Source organism: Heterodontus francisci, chromosome 9, assembly GCF_036365525.1.
Source record: "Heterodontus francisci isolate sHetFra1 chromosome 9, sHetFra1.hap1, whole genome shotgun sequence".
Lineage (NCBI taxonomy): Eukaryota > Metazoa > Chordata > Chondrichthyes > Heterodontiformes > Heterodontidae > Heterodontus > Heterodontus francisci.
In genome coordinates, this window is record NC_090379.1 from 18,415,687 (window position 1) to 18,434,089 (window position 18,403).

The following is an 18,403-nucleotide window of genomic DNA, read 5'->3' on the forward strand; positions in this document are numbered from 1 at the left end:
AGAAAAGGCCTGCTCAGGTCAGGAAATAAAAACCCAACCCGAACCCGACAGAACCACATCGGACCCGAGCCAGAGTCACTCTACTTCTTCCTGTGCCCGACCCGACCAGACCACCGGAGTGGTTGCCTACCTTGATTCCGTAGTGCACTCACTCACTGCACCGCTTTTGGATGGATGGATTTAGGAAGCTGCAGCGTGAGCGTAATGACATCATTGAAATGCTCACTGCGCAGACTCAAAGTCTCCCTCCCTGACATCCCAAACTCCAGCTCAGGTAAGTTTTTTTTTAACTTTTACACTCCCCACTCCAGCAGAGCAAAATGCAAGACGTCCTGTGTGTGACCGGCCCGACCCGAAACCAAAAGTCTGACCCGGAGGAGCGACCCGAACCTGACACATGTCTGGTTCGCGTCGGGTAGCAGGCCTTTAATGGGAAGCACCAATGCTGGCATCGCTGAAGCTTGGAAGTTACTAAGCTCCGTCATCTATGAAGCAGCAGAAACATCATTTGGTAAAGGCGGAACCTGCAACAAGGACTGGTTTGAGACCACCTCAGCTGAGATGATATTTGTTGATGCAGAAAAAAAGCCTACATGATGCACAACATAAACCCAACAGCTCAGACACTGCATGACCTGAAAGTAGCCAAGACAATCATACAAAGGACAGGAGATACTGTGCAAACAATCACTTGGGATCAACTTATGCTAAGAAATCCAAATTACATGTGACAGAGGAAATCTGCAAGCTATGTACCAAGTGATCATTGGGCGCTTGGCCCTGCCATCACCACAGTTGCTCCCCCGAAGTTGGCAGCTGTTAAAGTACCATTGCAGAAGTAAACAGATGTTCCACTGGGCTGAACACTACTGTGAGCTGTACTCCTATAAGTCAGACATCCCTCAGTCTGCGCTTGACACACTCCCACAACTTCCTGTCATGAATGAGTTCGATGAAAAACCTTCATCATGAGCTCAAAGGCCATAGACCACCTAGCGAACAGGAGGGCACCAGGCAAGGTTGGAATCCCAGCTGAACTGCTCATGCACAGAAAGTCACCTCTTTGCCGGAGAGTAGACTATGTTCCACAGGAGATGCATGATGCCAACATCATCACACTGCATGAAAACAAAGGTGACAGAGGAGACCGCAACAACTACAGAGGCATCTCACTCCTTAACATCACAGGGAAAGCCTTTGCTAGGGTTATACTTAAAAGCCTCCAGGAGGTGTCAATAACTAGGGGGCATAGATTTAAGTTAAGGGACACGAGGTTTAGAGGGGTTTTGAGAAAACATGTTTTCCCCCAGTGGGTGGTTAGAATCTGGAACACTGCCTGAAGGGATGGTAGAGGCAGGAACCCTCTCAACATTTAAGTATTTAGATGAGCACTTGAAAAGCCATAGCATACAAGGCTATGGGCCAAGTGCTAGAAAATGGGATTAGAATAGCTAGGTGCTTGTTTGCTGGCACAGACACGATGGGCTCAAGAGCCTGCTTCTGTGCTGTATGACTATGACTCTGATTTACTTGCAGACCAAGTGTACCCGGAAGCAGTCTGGTTTCCGTGCCATCTACTGTGAATATGATCTTTTCCGTAGCCAGTTACAAGAGAAGTGTAGGGAACAGAGTATATCCCTTTACCTTCCTTTTGTAGATCTCACTAGGGCATTCAACACCATCAACAAGATTGTGGGAAAAATTGGCTGTCCACCAAAGCCCCTCCGTCTCATCTGTTCCTTCCATGACAACATGCACTGCACTGTGCACTTTTTTTATTTATCCAGTACCTTTACTGTACCAACACAGCAGGGATGTTTGGGTGATGGTATGTAGCTCCTGGACTGCTGTGTTTGCGTCTGTGGAGTATAGACCTAGTGGGTTTTGTGTTGCATTGTTCAGTGCTCCTGGTTTCCACAGCTTGAGCAATGCTGATGACACTGCTTCATTTGTGGAACAGAGGTGGGAGGAGGCTCTAATAGTCTCTCAATTGGTAGTCTTCTGTGGAGGGGGAGGAGAGAGCACACATGCATACTGTAGAGGAACAGTGTGTTCTCAAGTTCAGCAGCCTGTGGGAAAATTTCAAGATTTGTTTGGCTGATTTGAAGAGGTTGGAATTGCAGCTAATATGGTTTCCTGAACTGGATCCCAATAGGAAGGGGAAGGAGCAGCACTGAAAGTGGGACGTTCATGTGTGTGCTTCCACAGAGAGCTAGCAAAGCTTCTGCTTCCAAATGGGTAGATCTGCTTCTACCATTGGATTTTTCCAGAGGTGAATGCTTTCTAGTAATAGTACATATCGCACTTTCCTATGGCTCTGTGCTGGATGTTAAAGAGGGGTATAGCTGCAATGGTGGGGTGAAGGGAGGGATGGGGGTCAGAGCACAGGAGGCTAGAGTTAGGAATGGAGAGTTTCAGGGATGATTGTAGTATTGGAGGCTCTTACAGGAAGGGATTTAAGCACAAGGAGGAGAATTTTAAATTTGGGGCACTGAAGGGCCAATATAGGTCAATGAGGATGGGTGAGTGTGACTCGGCAGAATTTTGGAAGAGCTGATGTTTAAAGGGTGGTGCATCAGAAGCCATCCAGGATAGTCAATTGTAGTTGACACAGACACAGATGAGGGTTTCAGCAGCAGTTGATCAAAGTTGGTGGCAGAGGCAGGCAATGACTAGCAAGGTGCAAACAGCCGTCTTTACGACAGAGGATACAGGATTGGAAGCTGTGCTACAAGCTGAATAGGACAGAGTTTGTGAACAGTCTTTCTCAGCCTGAGACCGTAGCTGGAAAGGATGATTAAACCAACGGCAGGATCCGAAGACAATGTCTTCAGTTTCCCCCATATTTAACTGGCGGGGGTGGAGGGGGAGGTGCTCGGGGGAAGGAAGTGGTAGAAATTGTGGTTTATCCAAGGCTAGATGTCAGGCAAGCTGTCTGATAACACTGAGATGGTGGAGAGTACCAGTCCATAAAAAGATGGTCATCACCCAGGATCAGAGAGCCATTGTCATTAGTATAAACTCCTACAATCTAAACTAAATGTGTGTTGATGTAAAACTGCCTAAAACACGCAGTTTAAAAGACAGTTGTCCAGCACCGCTCTCAAGTGATCTTGCTTGCTACTAAGCAGCATTAGATTGCATGTTTGGTTTTAGTGTAGTGAGAAAAGGTCTTGTTATATTGATGGTTATCAGGCTGGGTAATTATGACTCACCACCTGAAGTAAGGAACACTGTGCTTGGTCTTAACAAACTTGCAAATAAATTACTGCAGTCCAGTCTAAAATGCTCTATTTTTGGAGCAAACCCGACTGCAAAAGTACAATCTGAAATATGTTCAGGTTTAGGGTATAATTATCAATTGATGGAGGGTCACACCTGAAACTTTAACCTATCTTTCTCATTTTGATGCTGATTAACCTGCTGTGTTTCTAGCCTTGGCTGGGTCCTCCTGACCACCCACCTGCCCCCTCATGCACCACCCCTGCACCCCACAACTTTGAACTTGCTGTACAAGAATGGATGTAATGTACTGCCCTGTCCCTGGAAAAATGCTTAGACTGGAGGAATTGTCTGTTTAGAATATTTATATAGCAATGTCCCTTAAAGAGAAATACATTTTCACAGATCCTGAAGGAACCTGTTAAGCTCATTGCAGAGAGACCTAATTAATGTTTGGCTTTTTAAATGTAATAAGCAAGATTCAAAGCTTCTGGAGTACTTTCACCACATGGACTGCAGCAGTTCAAGAAAATGGCTCACCACTACCTTGAGGGCAATTAGGGATGGGCAATAAATGCTGGCCTTGCCATAAATTAATTTTTTTTTTAAACTCCTTTAAATAAGTCAGGGTGGTTGATTTTAAAATTGGTTTTAAAATCAAAACTTTTATTCTTCCTTTAGGACTAGCTCCAAAAAAGATTTTTACAATCTCAGATTTCTGAGTCATTTGAAAGGATTTCCTCCGAAGTTGCGTCATATACTAGCTACAGGATATGTGCTTCCGAGCAGTACCTTGCAAATGTTCACTCATACACATGTCCCAAAAATCTTGGCATTCTGATTTTTACCTTGAATTGCTTAAGCTGCCAGACCTCTGTTACAATGCAGTAATAGCCCAAAGTCTAGTGTTTGCTTCCCTTTTGCCATTTAAGGTAATATATTTCTGGAGTTGAAATGACTAATCTACAATGACCAGTCAATCATAAGTCCTTTTTTGTTAAAAAAGCTATTTTGTTTTCCTGTGTCTGACTCTCTAGCTTTCTGGTTGCTGCCTAAGCAACACCTCAATTTTAAAAATCTCATCCTTGTCTTTAAATCCAACCATGACCCTAACCCTAAACCTTTCCCTATTTCTAATCTCCTCCAGCCCCACAACCCTCCAAGACATCTGCGCGTATCTAGTTCTGGCCTCTTGAGTATCCCCAATTTTCATCGCTCTGCCATTGATGTCCATGCCTTCAGCTGCCTAAACCCGAAACTCTGGCATTCCTTTCCCTAAAACACTCAGCCTGTCTACTCCTCTCTCCTTTTTTAACACTCCTTTTAAAACCTGCTGCTTTGATGCAGCTTTTAGCCATCTGCCCTAATGTGGCTCGGTGTCAAATTTTGCTTCAATAAGGCTCTTAAGTGCCTTGAGTGATTTTATTACATTAAAGGTGCTATATAAATACAACTTATTGCTCACTTTCTCACTTAGATAGATGGGTGACCGCTAGAAGGGGCAGGCAGTCAGTGCAGGAATCCCCTGTGGCTATCCCCCTTTCTAACAAATATACCGTTTTGGATACTGTTGGGGGGGGATGGCCCATCAGAGGAAAACGGCAGCAGCAGCCAGAGCAGTGGCACCACGGCTGGCACTGTTCAGGGAGGGACAAAGCGCAGAAGAGCAATAGTTATAGGGGACTCTATAGTCAGGGTCACAGATAGGCACTTCTGTGGACGTGAGAGACTCCAGGATGGTATGTTGCCTCCCTGGTGCCAGGGTCAAGGATATCTCTGAACACACAGGGGGCATTCTGAAAGGGGAGGGTGAACAGCCAGAGGTTGTGGTACACATTGGTACCAACGACGTAGGCAGGAAGAGTGACTAGGTCCTGCAGGGGGAGTTTAGGGAGTTAGGTAGAAAGTTAAAAGACAGGACCACTAGGGTTGTAATCTCGGGATTACTCCCTGTGCCACGTGCCAGTGAGGCTAGAAATAGGAAGATAGCGCAGCTAAACACGTGGCTGAACAGCTGTTGTAGACGGGAGGGTTTCAGATATCTGGATCATGGGATCTCTTCAGGGACAGGTGGGACCTGTACAAGAAGGACGGGTTGCATCTAAACTGGAGGGGCACAAATATCCTGGCTGCGAGGTTTGCTAGCGTCACTCAGGAGGGTTTAAATTAGTGTGGCAGGGGGGTGGGAACCAGAGCAGTAGGATAGCAGGTGAAATAAATGAGGGGACTAGAAAATAAGGCCAGGAGGACTAAGAGGAAGAGTAGGCAGGGAGATGGTGCAGAGCACAGCGGGACTGGTGGTCTGAAGTGCATTTGTTTCAATGCAAGAAGTATAACAGGTAAGGCAGATGAACTTGGAGCTTGGATTAGTACTTGGAACTATGATGTTGCTATTACAGAGACTTGGTTGAGAGAAGGACAGGATTGGCAGCTAAATGTTCCGGGATTTAGAAGCTTCAGGCGGGATAGAGGGGGATGTAGAAGGGGTAGGGAAGTTGCAGTACTGGTTAAGGAGAATATCACAGCTGTACTGCAGGAGGACACCTTGGAGGGGTCATGCAGCGAGGCAATATGGGTGGAGCTCAGGAATAGGAAGGGTACAGTCACGATGTTGGGGGTTTACGACAGGCCTCCCAACAGCCAGAGGGAGGTAGAGGAACAGATATGTAGACAGATTTTGGAAAGATGTAAAGGTAACAGGGTTGTAGTGGTGGGTGATTTTAACTTCCCCTATATTGAATGGGACTCACAGTGCTAGGGGCTTGGATGGGGCAGAATTTGTAAGGAGCATCCAGGAGGGCTTCTTGAAACAATATGTAGATAGTCCAACTAGGGATGGGGCCGTACTGGACCTGGTAATGGGGAATGAGCCCGGCCAGGTGGTCAAAGTTTCAGTAGGGGAGCATTTCGGGAACAGTGACCATAATTCCGTACGTTTTAAGGTACTTGTGGATAAGGAGAAGAGTAGTCCTCGGGTGAAGCTGCTAAATTAGGGGAAGGCTAATTATAACAATATGAGGCAGGAACTGAAGAATTTAGATTGGGGGCGGCTGTTTAAGGGTAAATCAACACCTGACGTGGGAGTCTTTCAAACGTCAGTTGATTAGAATCCAGGACCAGCATGCTCCTGTGAGGAGGAAGGATAAGTTTGGCAAGTTTTGGGAACCTTGGATAACGTGGGATATTGTGAGCCTAGTCAAAAAGAAAAAGGAAGAATTCGTAAGGGCTGGGAGGCTGGGAACAGATGAAGCCCTTGAGGAATATAAAGACAGTAGGAAGGAACTTAAGCAAGGAGTCAGGAGGGCTAAAAGGGGTCATGAAAAGTCATTGGCAAACATGATTAAGGAAAATCCCAAGGCTTTTTATACGTATATAAAGAGCAAGAGGGTAACCAGGGAAAGGGTTGGCCCGCTCAAGGACAGAGGAGGGAATCTATGTGTGGAGCCAGAGGAAATGGGCGAGGTACTAAATGAGTACTTTGCATCAGTATTCACCAAAGAGAAGGACTTGGTGGATGATGAGCCGAGGGAAGAGAATGCAGATTGTCTCGGTCATGTCGTTATCAAAAAGGAGGAGGTGTTGGGCGTCTTGCAAAGCATTAAGGTAGATAATTCCCCAGGGCCTGATGGGATCTACCCCAGAATACTGAGGGAGGCAAGGGAAGAAATTGCTGGGGCCTTGACAGAAAGTTTTGAATCCTCATTGGCTACAGGTAAAGTCCCAGAGGACTGGAGAATAGCCAATGTTGTTCAAGAAGGGTAGCAAGGATAATCCAGGAAATTATAGGCCGGTGTGAGCCTTACGTCAGTGGTAGGGAAATTATTAGAGAGGATTCTTCGGGACAAGATTTACTCCCATTTGGAAACGAACAAACTTATTAGCGAGAGACAGCATGGTTTTGTGAAGGGAAGGTGGTGTCTCATTAACTTGGTTGAGTTTTGAGGAAGTGACAAAGATGGTTGATGAAGGAAGGGCAGTGGATGTTGTCTATATGGACTTCAATAAAGCCTTTGACAAGTTCCCTCATGGCAGACTGGTACAAAAGGTGAAGTCACACGGAATCAGAGGTGAGTTGGCAAGATGGATACAGAACTGGCTCTGTCATAGAAGACAGAGGGTAGCAGTGGAAGGGTGCTTTTCTGAATGGAGGGATGTGACTAGTGGTGTTCCGCGGGGATCAGTGCTGGGACCTTTGCTGTTTGTAGTATATATAAATGATTTGGAGGAAAATGTAGCTGGACTGATTAGTAAGTTTGCGGACGACACAAAGGTTGGTGGAGTTGAGGATTGTCCGAGTATACAGCAGGATATAGATCGGTTGGAGACTTGGGCGGAGAAATGGCAGATGGAGTTTAATCCAGACAAATGTGAGGTAATGCATTTTGGAAGGTCTAATGCAGGTGGGAAGTATACAGTAAATGGCAGAACCCTTAGGAGTATTGACAGGCAGAGAGATCTGGGCGTACAGGTCCACAGGTCACTGAAAGTGACAACGCAGGTGGATAAGGTAGTCAAGGCATACGGCATGCTTGCCTTCATCGGTCAGGGCATCGAGTATAAAAATTGGCAAGTCATGCTGCGGCTGTACAGAACCTTAGTTAGGCCACACTGAGAATATTGCATGCAATTCTGGTCGCCTCACTACCAGAAGGATGTGGAGGCTTTGGAGAGGGTACAGAGGAGGTTTACCAGGATGTTGTCTGGTCTGGAGGGCATTAGCTATGAGGAGAGGTTGGATAAACTCGGATTGTTTTCACTGGAACGATGGAGGTGGAGGGTCGACATGATAGAGGTTTACAAAGTTATAAGCGGCATGGACAGAGTGGATAGTCAGAAGCTTTTTCCCAGGGTGGAAGAGTCAGTTACTAGGGGACATGGGTTTAAGGTGAGAGGGGCAAAGTTTAGAGGGGATGTGCGAGGCAAGTTCTTTACACAGAGGGTGGTGAGTGCCTGGAACTTGCTGCCGGGGGAGGTGGTGGAAGCAGGTACGATAGCGACGTTTAAGAGGCATCTTGACAAATGCATGAATAGGATGGGAATAGAGGGATACGGACCCCGGAAGTGCAGAAGGTTTTAGTTTAGGCAGGCGTCCAGGTCGGCGCAGGCTTGGAAGGCCAAATGGCCTGTTCCTGTGCTGTACTGTTCTTTGTTCGCTTGTTTTCATTCTCTTTCTCTCTCTCTCTCGCTCACTTTGCTTGCCCTTTCTTTCTATCCCAAACTCCAGTAAAAATCTTCTGAAAGTCAGTGACATATTTCTCATGACATCAGATTATGTAAGTCTTTCTCTGAAGTAAGAAAGGTCTTCCACAATAACTAAATGGCTGCTAATTTAAAAGCTAGCTGCACAGACCCGAAATAAAAGCTGTCTGTATGGAACCACGCATGGTGGAAACTGATGCCACTAGCACAGGTCACAAACAGCATTAAAATAGCTGCACTAAGTTTGGGTGCAACCATCGTTGCCAGCTGAGTGTGATTAGTATCTGAACTATTTTTGCAGAGTTTTATCTGGTTAAAGTATGCAAATGAGGATAATGACTTGATTGGTATCAGACACTGATACATCAGTTCCATCATTGCCAAACTGTAACTTGAAACTCAAAAAGCACATTGCATGAGCAACAGGTGCAAAGATGCCATCTGTTGCAGTACAGACATTCCTTGGTGCCCAGTAGTGAGTTGGTTGTGTTTAAAACTCCCACTGAAGGGGTAGCACCCGTTTATGAAGCAAATTCAAATTTGCTTACAAACACTCCAGAATTGTCATTTTGGGCTAAATTGCATCCATAGTTTCTAAATGGATGAGGGAGAAGATAAACCCATTATGTTTTTAAAATCTACAGCAAATCGATTTGATCTTTTTGCTGTTTGAATTTTCACTGACCTGAAACTACTTGCATCTGTTTGAATTGGGACCAAAAGGGTGGTGGGGGTGGGGTGTGGTGCGGTGGAGAAGAGACTTTTTTTTTCATTGAAGGAATATCTTGTAAGGAATTAATGGTCGTCTGAGGACCAAATTCATTGGGAGTGATTTTAAGCCTCATTGACATCAGTCTGGCTTCAGGAGCATGACACTGAGGTGCAGACAATCTGAGTGTCCATTGAATAGTGAACAGAAAGTGACACTTGTTGTCCAAAGCTGACTCTCAGGAGACCTGCTGCCAGAGATTTTGGAGTGCCGTTGTCTATGTATTGTGCTCCTGCAGTTGGCACACCAGCAGTATGAAACCTTTACGCACTCGCATATTTCTCAGACCTAAAGTTACTGGAAGTTATCTGCAAATGCCATACTTCCAAATGGAGATGTTGGTGTTCTATAAATAATCAGTGCTATGGACTCTGCTGATGAGCCCATGTCTACCTATTAGCAAATGAAAATTCCCTCAAATGTGGATTCTGATGCTAGTTTGGAGTGGGAGGGGAGAAAGTCTATCCTTTCTCCTTACTCCACCATTTACAAATGCAGAAGTGGATGAAAGCACAAGGGAAACCATCATGAAATAATTAAAATGCTGAGAAAGAAGATACAAGACTGCAGAAAATATTATTTTATTGTAATTATAGTACCGGACGATCAACATAAGCAATTGAACTAGGAGCCCTAAAAGAAACGACCTGTCTCTCTGATTGCATAGCTCATCAGAAATTTTTGTTCCTGTTCCCTTTGTACTTTGAATTAGTTTAAATATTTTGATTGAGCCATGAAATGAGTTCCTTTTTGGATTCCTGACAGTACCATGTGATGTAATTTATTAATGGATCTTCCACACTGTCAAAATACCTGAATTTTTTTCTTAAATCATTCCAAGATAAATGTTTTGAAGTTTCCACGTGGAAAGGACAGCCCACTGGCTTGAAAGCTGTGACACCAGTCTAGCCAGAAACCGTTGACTTGGCATTTTTTTTACTGGTATTTGATAGCAAAAAAGTGACTCCGAGATGACACTGAATCTGTCTTTAATGATTTTAGTCATTTTCTTAGTTCATATGAAGATCTTGGCTACCTTTCAACTGTTACTTAATGCTTTCTATCCAGTTTTGGCCATTCATAAAATAGGTATGAATGAAAACTGACATATAGTTCACCCAACTATAAACACCTACAGATCTATTTCCCCTCCTTGACTCCAAACCCCCCAAAATATAAGCTTCCAACTGTTTGAATTATTTCAGGAGTTTTGACCCCAGAAATTGTGTGGGGGGGGTGCGGGAGGGGGAGCTGGTGGTGGTTGAGGGGTCATCTCATCTCTTGACTCTCATCAATTCTACATTTGCCTTTCACAAGTTTGAGCCCATTACGGCTCAACTTCAAGTCGAGTTCCAAATTCTATCATTTGTGGAATTTCTTGTACACTAGTGTTATTTTTCTAGTCTTGGGTTATAATGCAGTTATCTGATGTTGAGCATCCATCCTGTGGTTCTTTATACTGCCTCCAAGGCTTGAATGGGGAGACAGCATAGTGGTAATGTCACTCAACTAGTCATCCAGAGGCCCAGGCTAATGTCCTGAGCACACTGGTTCAAACTCTACCATGGCAGCTGATGGAATTTAAGTTCAATTAATTTTTTAAAAATCTGGAATTGAAAGCTCCTCTCAGTCATGGCACCATGACTATCAACGATTGTTATAGTGGAGCAAGTGACTGATCACAATCAGTGATGGTACTTGCCAGCAGACCAACTCAAGCAGTTTAGCACTAATCTACAACACAAACTATTTGATTTAGTGTGGTATTACTTTGCTAATTTCAGGAGACAATTTATATAGCCACTTGGCACTATGGTTCCCCATTATTTCATCTTATTCTACTCTCTTAAGGCTCCATTTGAAATTGTGGAGACCTGTTTTTTTGCAAATGCATGGTGTAATGACATCATGTCTCTGACTCAATGAGTGTTTCTTTGGGCATCTTTCATGTTATTTTACATCAGTAGCTGGCTCTGTGTATCCAGTGGATTGGTTTATCTAGTTCACAAAACCTGTGAAGAATGGAACTTAGGAAGATAGGAACAGGAATGGGCCATTCAGCCCCTCGAGCCTGTCCCGCCATTCAATGAGATCATGGCCTAGCTCCATATACCTGTTTTTGGCCCATATCCCTTAATATCTTTGCTTAACAAAAATCTATCTATCTCCGATTTAAAATTAACAACTGTTCTCGCTTCAACTGCTGTTTGTGGGAGAGAGTTCCAAACCTCTACCACCCTTTGCGTGAAGAAGTGCTTCCTAACATCTCTCCTGAACGGTCTGGTCCCAATTTTTAGACTATGTCCCCTAGTTTTAGAATCTCCAACCAGTGGAAATAGTTTATCTTTATCTAGCCTGTCTTTTCCTGTTAATATCTTGAAGACTTCAATCAGATCACCCCTTAACCTTCTAAATTCTAGCAAAAACAGGCCTAATTTGTGTAATCTCTCCTCGTAACTTAACCCCTATAGTTCAGGTATGGGTTCTGTTGCTGAAGTAACAAGTCAGGTCTTTTATGGCAAAGCAAAAGGTCTGAGAAACATAATTCCCATTGGTTCTACTCTTAAGCTAAAATCCATTTGAAATGCAGTTGATTTCTTATTCAAGCTACTTTGAAGCATGTTGAATCAGCTGCACTGTTTATACATAATGTTTTGGCAATACACATGGAGAAATAGGGAGTTGATTATATTTCATATACTTATGCAATGACGAGTATGGTATTAGTTATTGATGAGTCACAGACACTCAGGAGCACTATGAACAGCATTTGGACCACACAAAGGTGCTGCTGGTTACCACTTTGCTCTCCAAAAGTCAGTATATTTGCACACTAAACCTTGAAATGGGCAAATATATGCTATAGGGAATAAGTTCTCTTTTTCTGGGGGAAGAGGGAGAATGTTTGGAATATTTTGTCAGTGGTTTTGAAACTGCTCTGGCATATTTACAATATGAACAAACTGCTTTGTTTATGGGATGCATGTTTTAGCACCCAAGCAAATCCTAGATGCTGGTTTCGGAATTTCTTGGTGGACTTGCTCCCTTACCTGCCCAAGTCCCGTACTAGTTGATGCAATAGACGCAATGGGAGGTATCCATGGGGCGGTTGTATTTGAATCTAGTCAAGTGGTGTCTTTAATTTCCAAGTCATGAGTTGTAAACTTTGAGTCTCAAACTTGCAAATGTTGTCCAGACTTCTCTTGCATGTATTTGTTCTGCAACAGCCATATAAACTCTTAAGTTTACTTTTACCAAACTGGAGATACGTTTGCTTAGTTTAATCATCTAGATGAGCTGAGTTAATTAATAACTGCACTTTTCTGAAGTATTTAAATTGGGAGAAGCAAATGATTTCTGGCATCATTAGAATTATTTTAATTCTAGACCTTCAGGGTGTGCAATAAAACAGTGAATTCTAAATTCTTCCTCTGTAGGATTTTGTACCATTGTACCAAGACTTCGAAAATTTCTACACCAGAAACTTGTACATGAGAATCCGAGACAGCTGGAACCGGCCCATCTGCAGTGTCCCCGGGGCAAAGTTTGATGTAATGGAGAGGGTCTCCTATGACTACAACTGGACGTTCAAGTGAGTCACCCCACCCACACTGAAAGCACATGCTAATTTTATTTAGGGTTAATGAGCGGATTCAGCTATTAATGAAGGATGTGGTGTTGGACTTGAGCATTTAATTTTCATTGTGAGGCAGATGTGTGTTTTTAAGAGGCTTGTGATATGCCTAAATGTTTAAACTCAAACAGAGGCTCAAACAGTAATGACCATCAAAAGTAAAACTGGAATTTTTTCCAGCATTTCAACCATTTAAATAAAAGTTAACTGTACTTGCGGGTGAGCATTCTTGTCACTCACAAGAAACTAATTTCAGTGAGGTAGGGTGGGGTGGGGGGGGTATATTTTTTTAGATGCTTTGTTGACCTTGGATGTTGCAGTCAGCCATCAGGATCAGGCTATGATGGTTGACCTCCTGTCCAGAGACTGAACATTGATAAACTAATGACTGCTTTCATGAGAAGAATCAGATCACTCGGTGGGAGGAGGGGGGGTGGGCTACATGCAGGAAGAGGAAAATAAACGGATTGTAAATAGCTGAGAAAAAGCAAGATTTTGTTGAGGGTGGGGGAGGGGAAGAGACGATGAACCAAGCTCTTGCATTTCAACAAAGTGTAGAAAATCATTCTGGAATTTATACTTTTAACATGGAAAAACATCATCGGGCGCTTCAGAGACAGAAGGGCAAAAAAATGGAGCACTTAACCAAAGATTAGGAGCAGTGACCAAAGCTTGGTCAAAGAAGTGGGTTTTAATGAAGGTCTGAAAGGAGCAGTGAGATTTAGAGAGGCAATGTGTTTAGGGAGAGAAATCAAAAGCTTGAGGCCCAGACAGCTGAAGAGATTGCTGCCAGATGTGAGGAAAAGTGAGGGGGTTTTACAAGAGGCCAGAATCTGGGAGAGTACAAGGGGGCAGTTTGTAGCTCTGAATGAGGTTAGTGAGATGGTTTGGGATGTGAGGCTATGCAGGGAATTTAAACAGATGAGAAATTCAAATTTGAGGTGTTGAGCGACCAAGAGCCAATTTAGGTCAGCAAGGCTATGGGATGATGGGTGAGCAGGGCTTTGTGTGGTCGAGGGTACAGATAGCAGATGGGATTGAAGTTTACAGAGTGTTAAGAAAGAGGCGCATTGGAATAAAGTTTTTAAAAAAAGCATTTATAAAGTATATTTCACACCCTCAGGATGTTGCTAAACATTTTGCAGCCAATTAATTACTTTGAAAGTGCAGTCACTCTGTTTTGTAGGCAAACACAGGCAATATGCAGACAAGGTATCATAAATAGTGAAACAGTGACCTGTTAATCTGGTTTTGGTTGAGGGATAATTTCAATAATTATAATTTCCATCTTAGCTGTTTGTGGCGCATTATGGGTATATCCTGGCAGGGCAAAATCACAAATATGGCAGTCCTCTCAAAGGCAGAGCTCCCCAGTGTGTTGGCTTTAATCAAATGGAGGCAGCTGCGGTGGATCGGACACGTCTGCAGGATGGAAGAAGGACCTTCTGTATGGTGAGGTAGCTGGGGCCATCGACCAGTGGGGCGCCCAGAGTTCCGCTTCAAGGATGCTTGCAAGCATGGTATGAAGGCCCTGAATATCGATTGCACTTGGGAGTCATTGGCTGGCGAAACACGGAAATGTTGACACATCCTGTGGACTGGTGTGCACTACCACGATGACCAGTTGCTGCAGCATCTTGGCAACAGGCGCCAACACCAAAACCAACAGCACAGCGTCACTTGGCAGCTTCACATGCAGCACTTGTGGCAGAACCTGCCTGTCAAGGATTGGCCTTCACGGCAATCAACAAAGGTACACCAAGCGAAGACCACCACCCCCCCCCCCCCCCCCCCCCCACACCTAAATGGATTATTTGCTGTGTGTCCATCTTTTGCAGATGGAAGCATGCCAGCCAGTTGAGAGGTAGATGTTGCCAACTCTCCAGCTCCTTTTCCAGTAGCATTCAGCATGTTTTAGATCCATCTGAGTGAGCAAACAAAAGGCCTCTGTTTAATGCCTCATACAAAAGACGGCACCTCCAACAATACAGCACCACTACTCACTCAGTACTGCTCTGAGGTATCAGCCTGGATTGTGTGTTAAAATCTTGGCTTGAACCTATAATTTTTGGAGGTGACTAACTTGAATGAGGATTCTGTGGCAGAGGACTGAGGTAAGGACAGATCTGGGTAGTTTTACAAAGGTGGAAATGGGGTCAAATAGGACACTGTTGCCATTGGGCTGGTTTAGCCCAAGATAAAGGCTGGGAAGGGATGGAGTTGGAGGTGAGGGTGTAGAATTTTGGTGGCTTGTGAGGGAAGATTGGAAAAATAACAAGGCACATTTTGTTAAGTGATATTCGGGTGGTATTGCAAACTGGTCTAAAGTCTGCATCTGTGTAGTATGTAGCTTTTTTAATATTGAGTCAGTCATATTGATTTTATTCAAATGGGCAAACAGCTGTCCAACATAGCCTACAACACAACTGGAGTAAATATCAAACTGCGCACAGTTTCTCGATTACTCTTAAGCAATGTCACGGAGATCTGAAATAAAAACAGAAAATACTGGAAACACTTGGGTCTGGCAGCATCTGTGGAGAGAAAGAGTTAATGATTCAGGTAGAAACATAGAAAAGTTACAGCAGAAGGAGGCCATTAAATCCATGTCTGCATCAGCTGAAAAAACTAGCCGCCCAAGGTCTGTGACCTTTCATCAGAACTTTTTTTCCCCCAAAAAAAGTCAAGCTACTGATGATCAGACTTGAAACTTTTTTGCTCGACCTTGTGTTGCTCAAACTGAAAATTAATTGTAGGAAAAAAGTTAGTAACTACTGTTCCTGACTCTTGAACAGTGTGTCTATTATACAGTGAAAGGAATCAGCACAACCATTTTCAAACCACCTTTTGGTTTGATCTCTCTGTGGGATAACAGCAAGATGTGAACTGTATGGTACCTCAAGGCATAGCCACATGAAATGTCAGCATTTTCTGATTGTGGCAAGCTGTTAAAACAATGAATCAAAGTGACAGGTTATTTTCAATAAAAATAGGGAAACAAATATCAGAAGTGGGGGGTGTGAATCAATTGTGTGCTTATAGTTTCATTTCAATTTGGATTGGTATCTCTGGTTTTAAAATCATAATTTTAAAATCCTGGGTTTAAGTTCCTTGTACTTTATATATTTTAGTCTGTACTGTTCTCTGCGAATAATGCACACCTTCTTAATACCAGCCACAAAGGTGCTGGAACCAATAAATCAGCAATTAGAAGGTGTAGGAAATGAGCTGAGTGGCAAAATCAATTGGCTTTTCAGCTCGTCAGTGCTGCAAAGTAACTCTTAGCCACGGTGAAGAATAGAATTTTCTAGTCCATCAATGGCCTATAATTCTGCAATTCTGTAAACTGTTGAACTTTGGACCATGTAATGTCCTGCATTTGCCCTGTATGACTTGGAAGGGGAGAGACTGGTTGGCTGATATTTAATGTAGATCTCTTAATCATATTCCATTATGTCTAAATGCACAAGACAAAATTAATTTCAATGCATTCGTGATATTAAATCACTAAAGTAAAATCAAACTTCCATTTACGTACCACCTGCTGCCATCAATACTTTTATTTATGCTCCAAGTTGAAACTGAAAATCTCAGATTGTGATTTTGGAATAAATTATTTTCAAGTGATGGAAGTTTTCTTGAGTGTAATCCTACCATTCCAGAGATCCCCACAGGAAGCCCTGATGCTGATCTTTCTCTCCTTAGGCTGAACATGATTGTTTAACTTTTTCGTTAAAAAATGTAGCTTTACTGGCACATTAGCTGCTATGTATATTCAAGGGATCTTTCTAAATCTAGGTTTACTGGCACAGTCATCAAAGATGTCCTCAACATGGGTTCATACAACTACCTGGGCTTTGCTGAAAGCAGTGGCTTCTGTGCAGATGCAGCAACCAGAGCAACTATCCAGTATGGAGCTGGGGTTTGTAGCACACGACAAGAAATTGGTGAGTCTCAATATTACAGGCACAAATCTATAATTTTAACTTGTCGCTAAACTTCTAGAGGAAATAATATTAGTTACACTCAGCTGGTGTTGAATGATCTCTCAAACAACTTTCCTTCCAGTTACTGCTTATTTGTTGCACAGGTGCTTCCAACAACTATTTATATAGTGCCTTTAAAGTAATAAATGTTCCAAGGTGCTTAAGGAAACATACCAAGTGACATGAACTATAATACAGTGAGTGACGATGAGAATTTTTTCCCAGCTTGCTGGAAGAATATTACAGCATGGGCTGCTCATGGAGGAAAGACATGTATATTCTTCACAAAACATCTAACATGTTTCTGTGGTGTGAAATCTTAATATGGTTTCCCTCTATCGATCACATTGCTGTGGAGAAGGTAGCTACTTGTGCACAGGGTGAAAGAGAAGAAATTGGAAGATCTGTTTTCCTGAGTATCTTGAGTGTGTACTTGTAAATGTAGAATGAGACAGAAAATTGGAAGAAGGTAATAAGCAGTTATTTAAGGACAGAGCTATGACATTGCGAGAATACAAGAGGGAGAATGGGAAGGAAAGACATGTTTGGAAAAAGCATAAATTGCAGGCAACCTCCTTTCACCTCAGTTTTTGACTGCAGAGTTACTCCTGTTTTGACTCTTAAGAATTATCTGGATTAAATAATTTAAATCAGGACCTGCTTGAAAAATGTTCCAATATAGGTTGGAATGAGGTGCATTTTTACTGTTGTCGTGATGTGCAGTGTTGATACATTTCTAATAGTGTCTTTTCTATTTCAAACATCAAAATGTTTCACGACCAATGAATTACTTCGAAATGCAGACAGATGGTTGTTGCATAGGCAAACGTAAGCATTTGTTACAAGTGGTTTCAAAAACCTTTAATAAATGCAAATATTTCCAGTGATTGGACATAGATACATGACTAAATTAAATGCAAGAAATTTAAGACTGAGCAGCAGCAACTTTTTTAAGGCAGGGTTGTGAAGCTGTGGAATGCTGCACTGGAGTTACATAATTGAAGCAGAGTTCATGTCAACATTTGAGAATCAGTTGGATAGGTGGTTGAAGGAAAGGGGAATCGAGAGATTTGGAACCGAGCAGGATGGGATGAGGGGTACTTTGTGTCGCGGAAGAACACCATTTTTTTTTTAAAAGAGATACAGCACTGAAACAGGCCCTTCGGCCCACCGAGTCTGTGCCGACCCTTAACCACCCATTTATACTAATCCTACACTAATCCCATATACCTACCACATCCTCACCTGTCCCTATATTCCCCTACCACCTAACTATATTAGGGGCAATTTATAATGGCCAATTTACCTATCAACCTGCAAGTCTTTTTTTTGTCTGTGGGAGGAAACCGGAGCACCCGGGGGAAACCCACGCAGACACAGGGAGAACTTGCAAACTCCACACAGGCAGTACCCAGAATTGAACCCGGGTCGCTGGAGCTGAGAGGCTGCGGTGCTAACCACTGTGCCGCCCTGCAGACTGGTTCAGCAGAGCAACCTGCTTTCTTCTTCTGGTTTCTGTGTAAATGTAAAGATGTTCCCAGCACACGCAGCATGTTAACAAAAACAAGAAATGCTGGATTCACTCAGCAGGTC

At 43.3% G+C, this 18,403-nt stretch overlaps 1 protein-coding gene across 1 annotated transcript in view; it reads left to right on the top strand.

The window, feature by feature from the left end:
- Nucleotides 1-18,403, top strand: part of sptlc2a (serine palmitoyltransferase, long chain base subunit 2a) — a 150,349-nt gene that overhangs the window by 42,495 nt on the left and 89,451 nt on the right. Inside the window, exons 3-4 of the mRNA XM_068038610.1 lie at nt 12,628-12,782; nt 16,623-16,771. Of these exons, the coding sequence (XP_067894711.1) occupies nt 12,628-12,782; nt 16,623-16,771 (304 nt within the window). The remainder of the gene's footprint in view (nt 1-12,627; nt 12,783-16,622; nt 16,772-18,403) is intronic.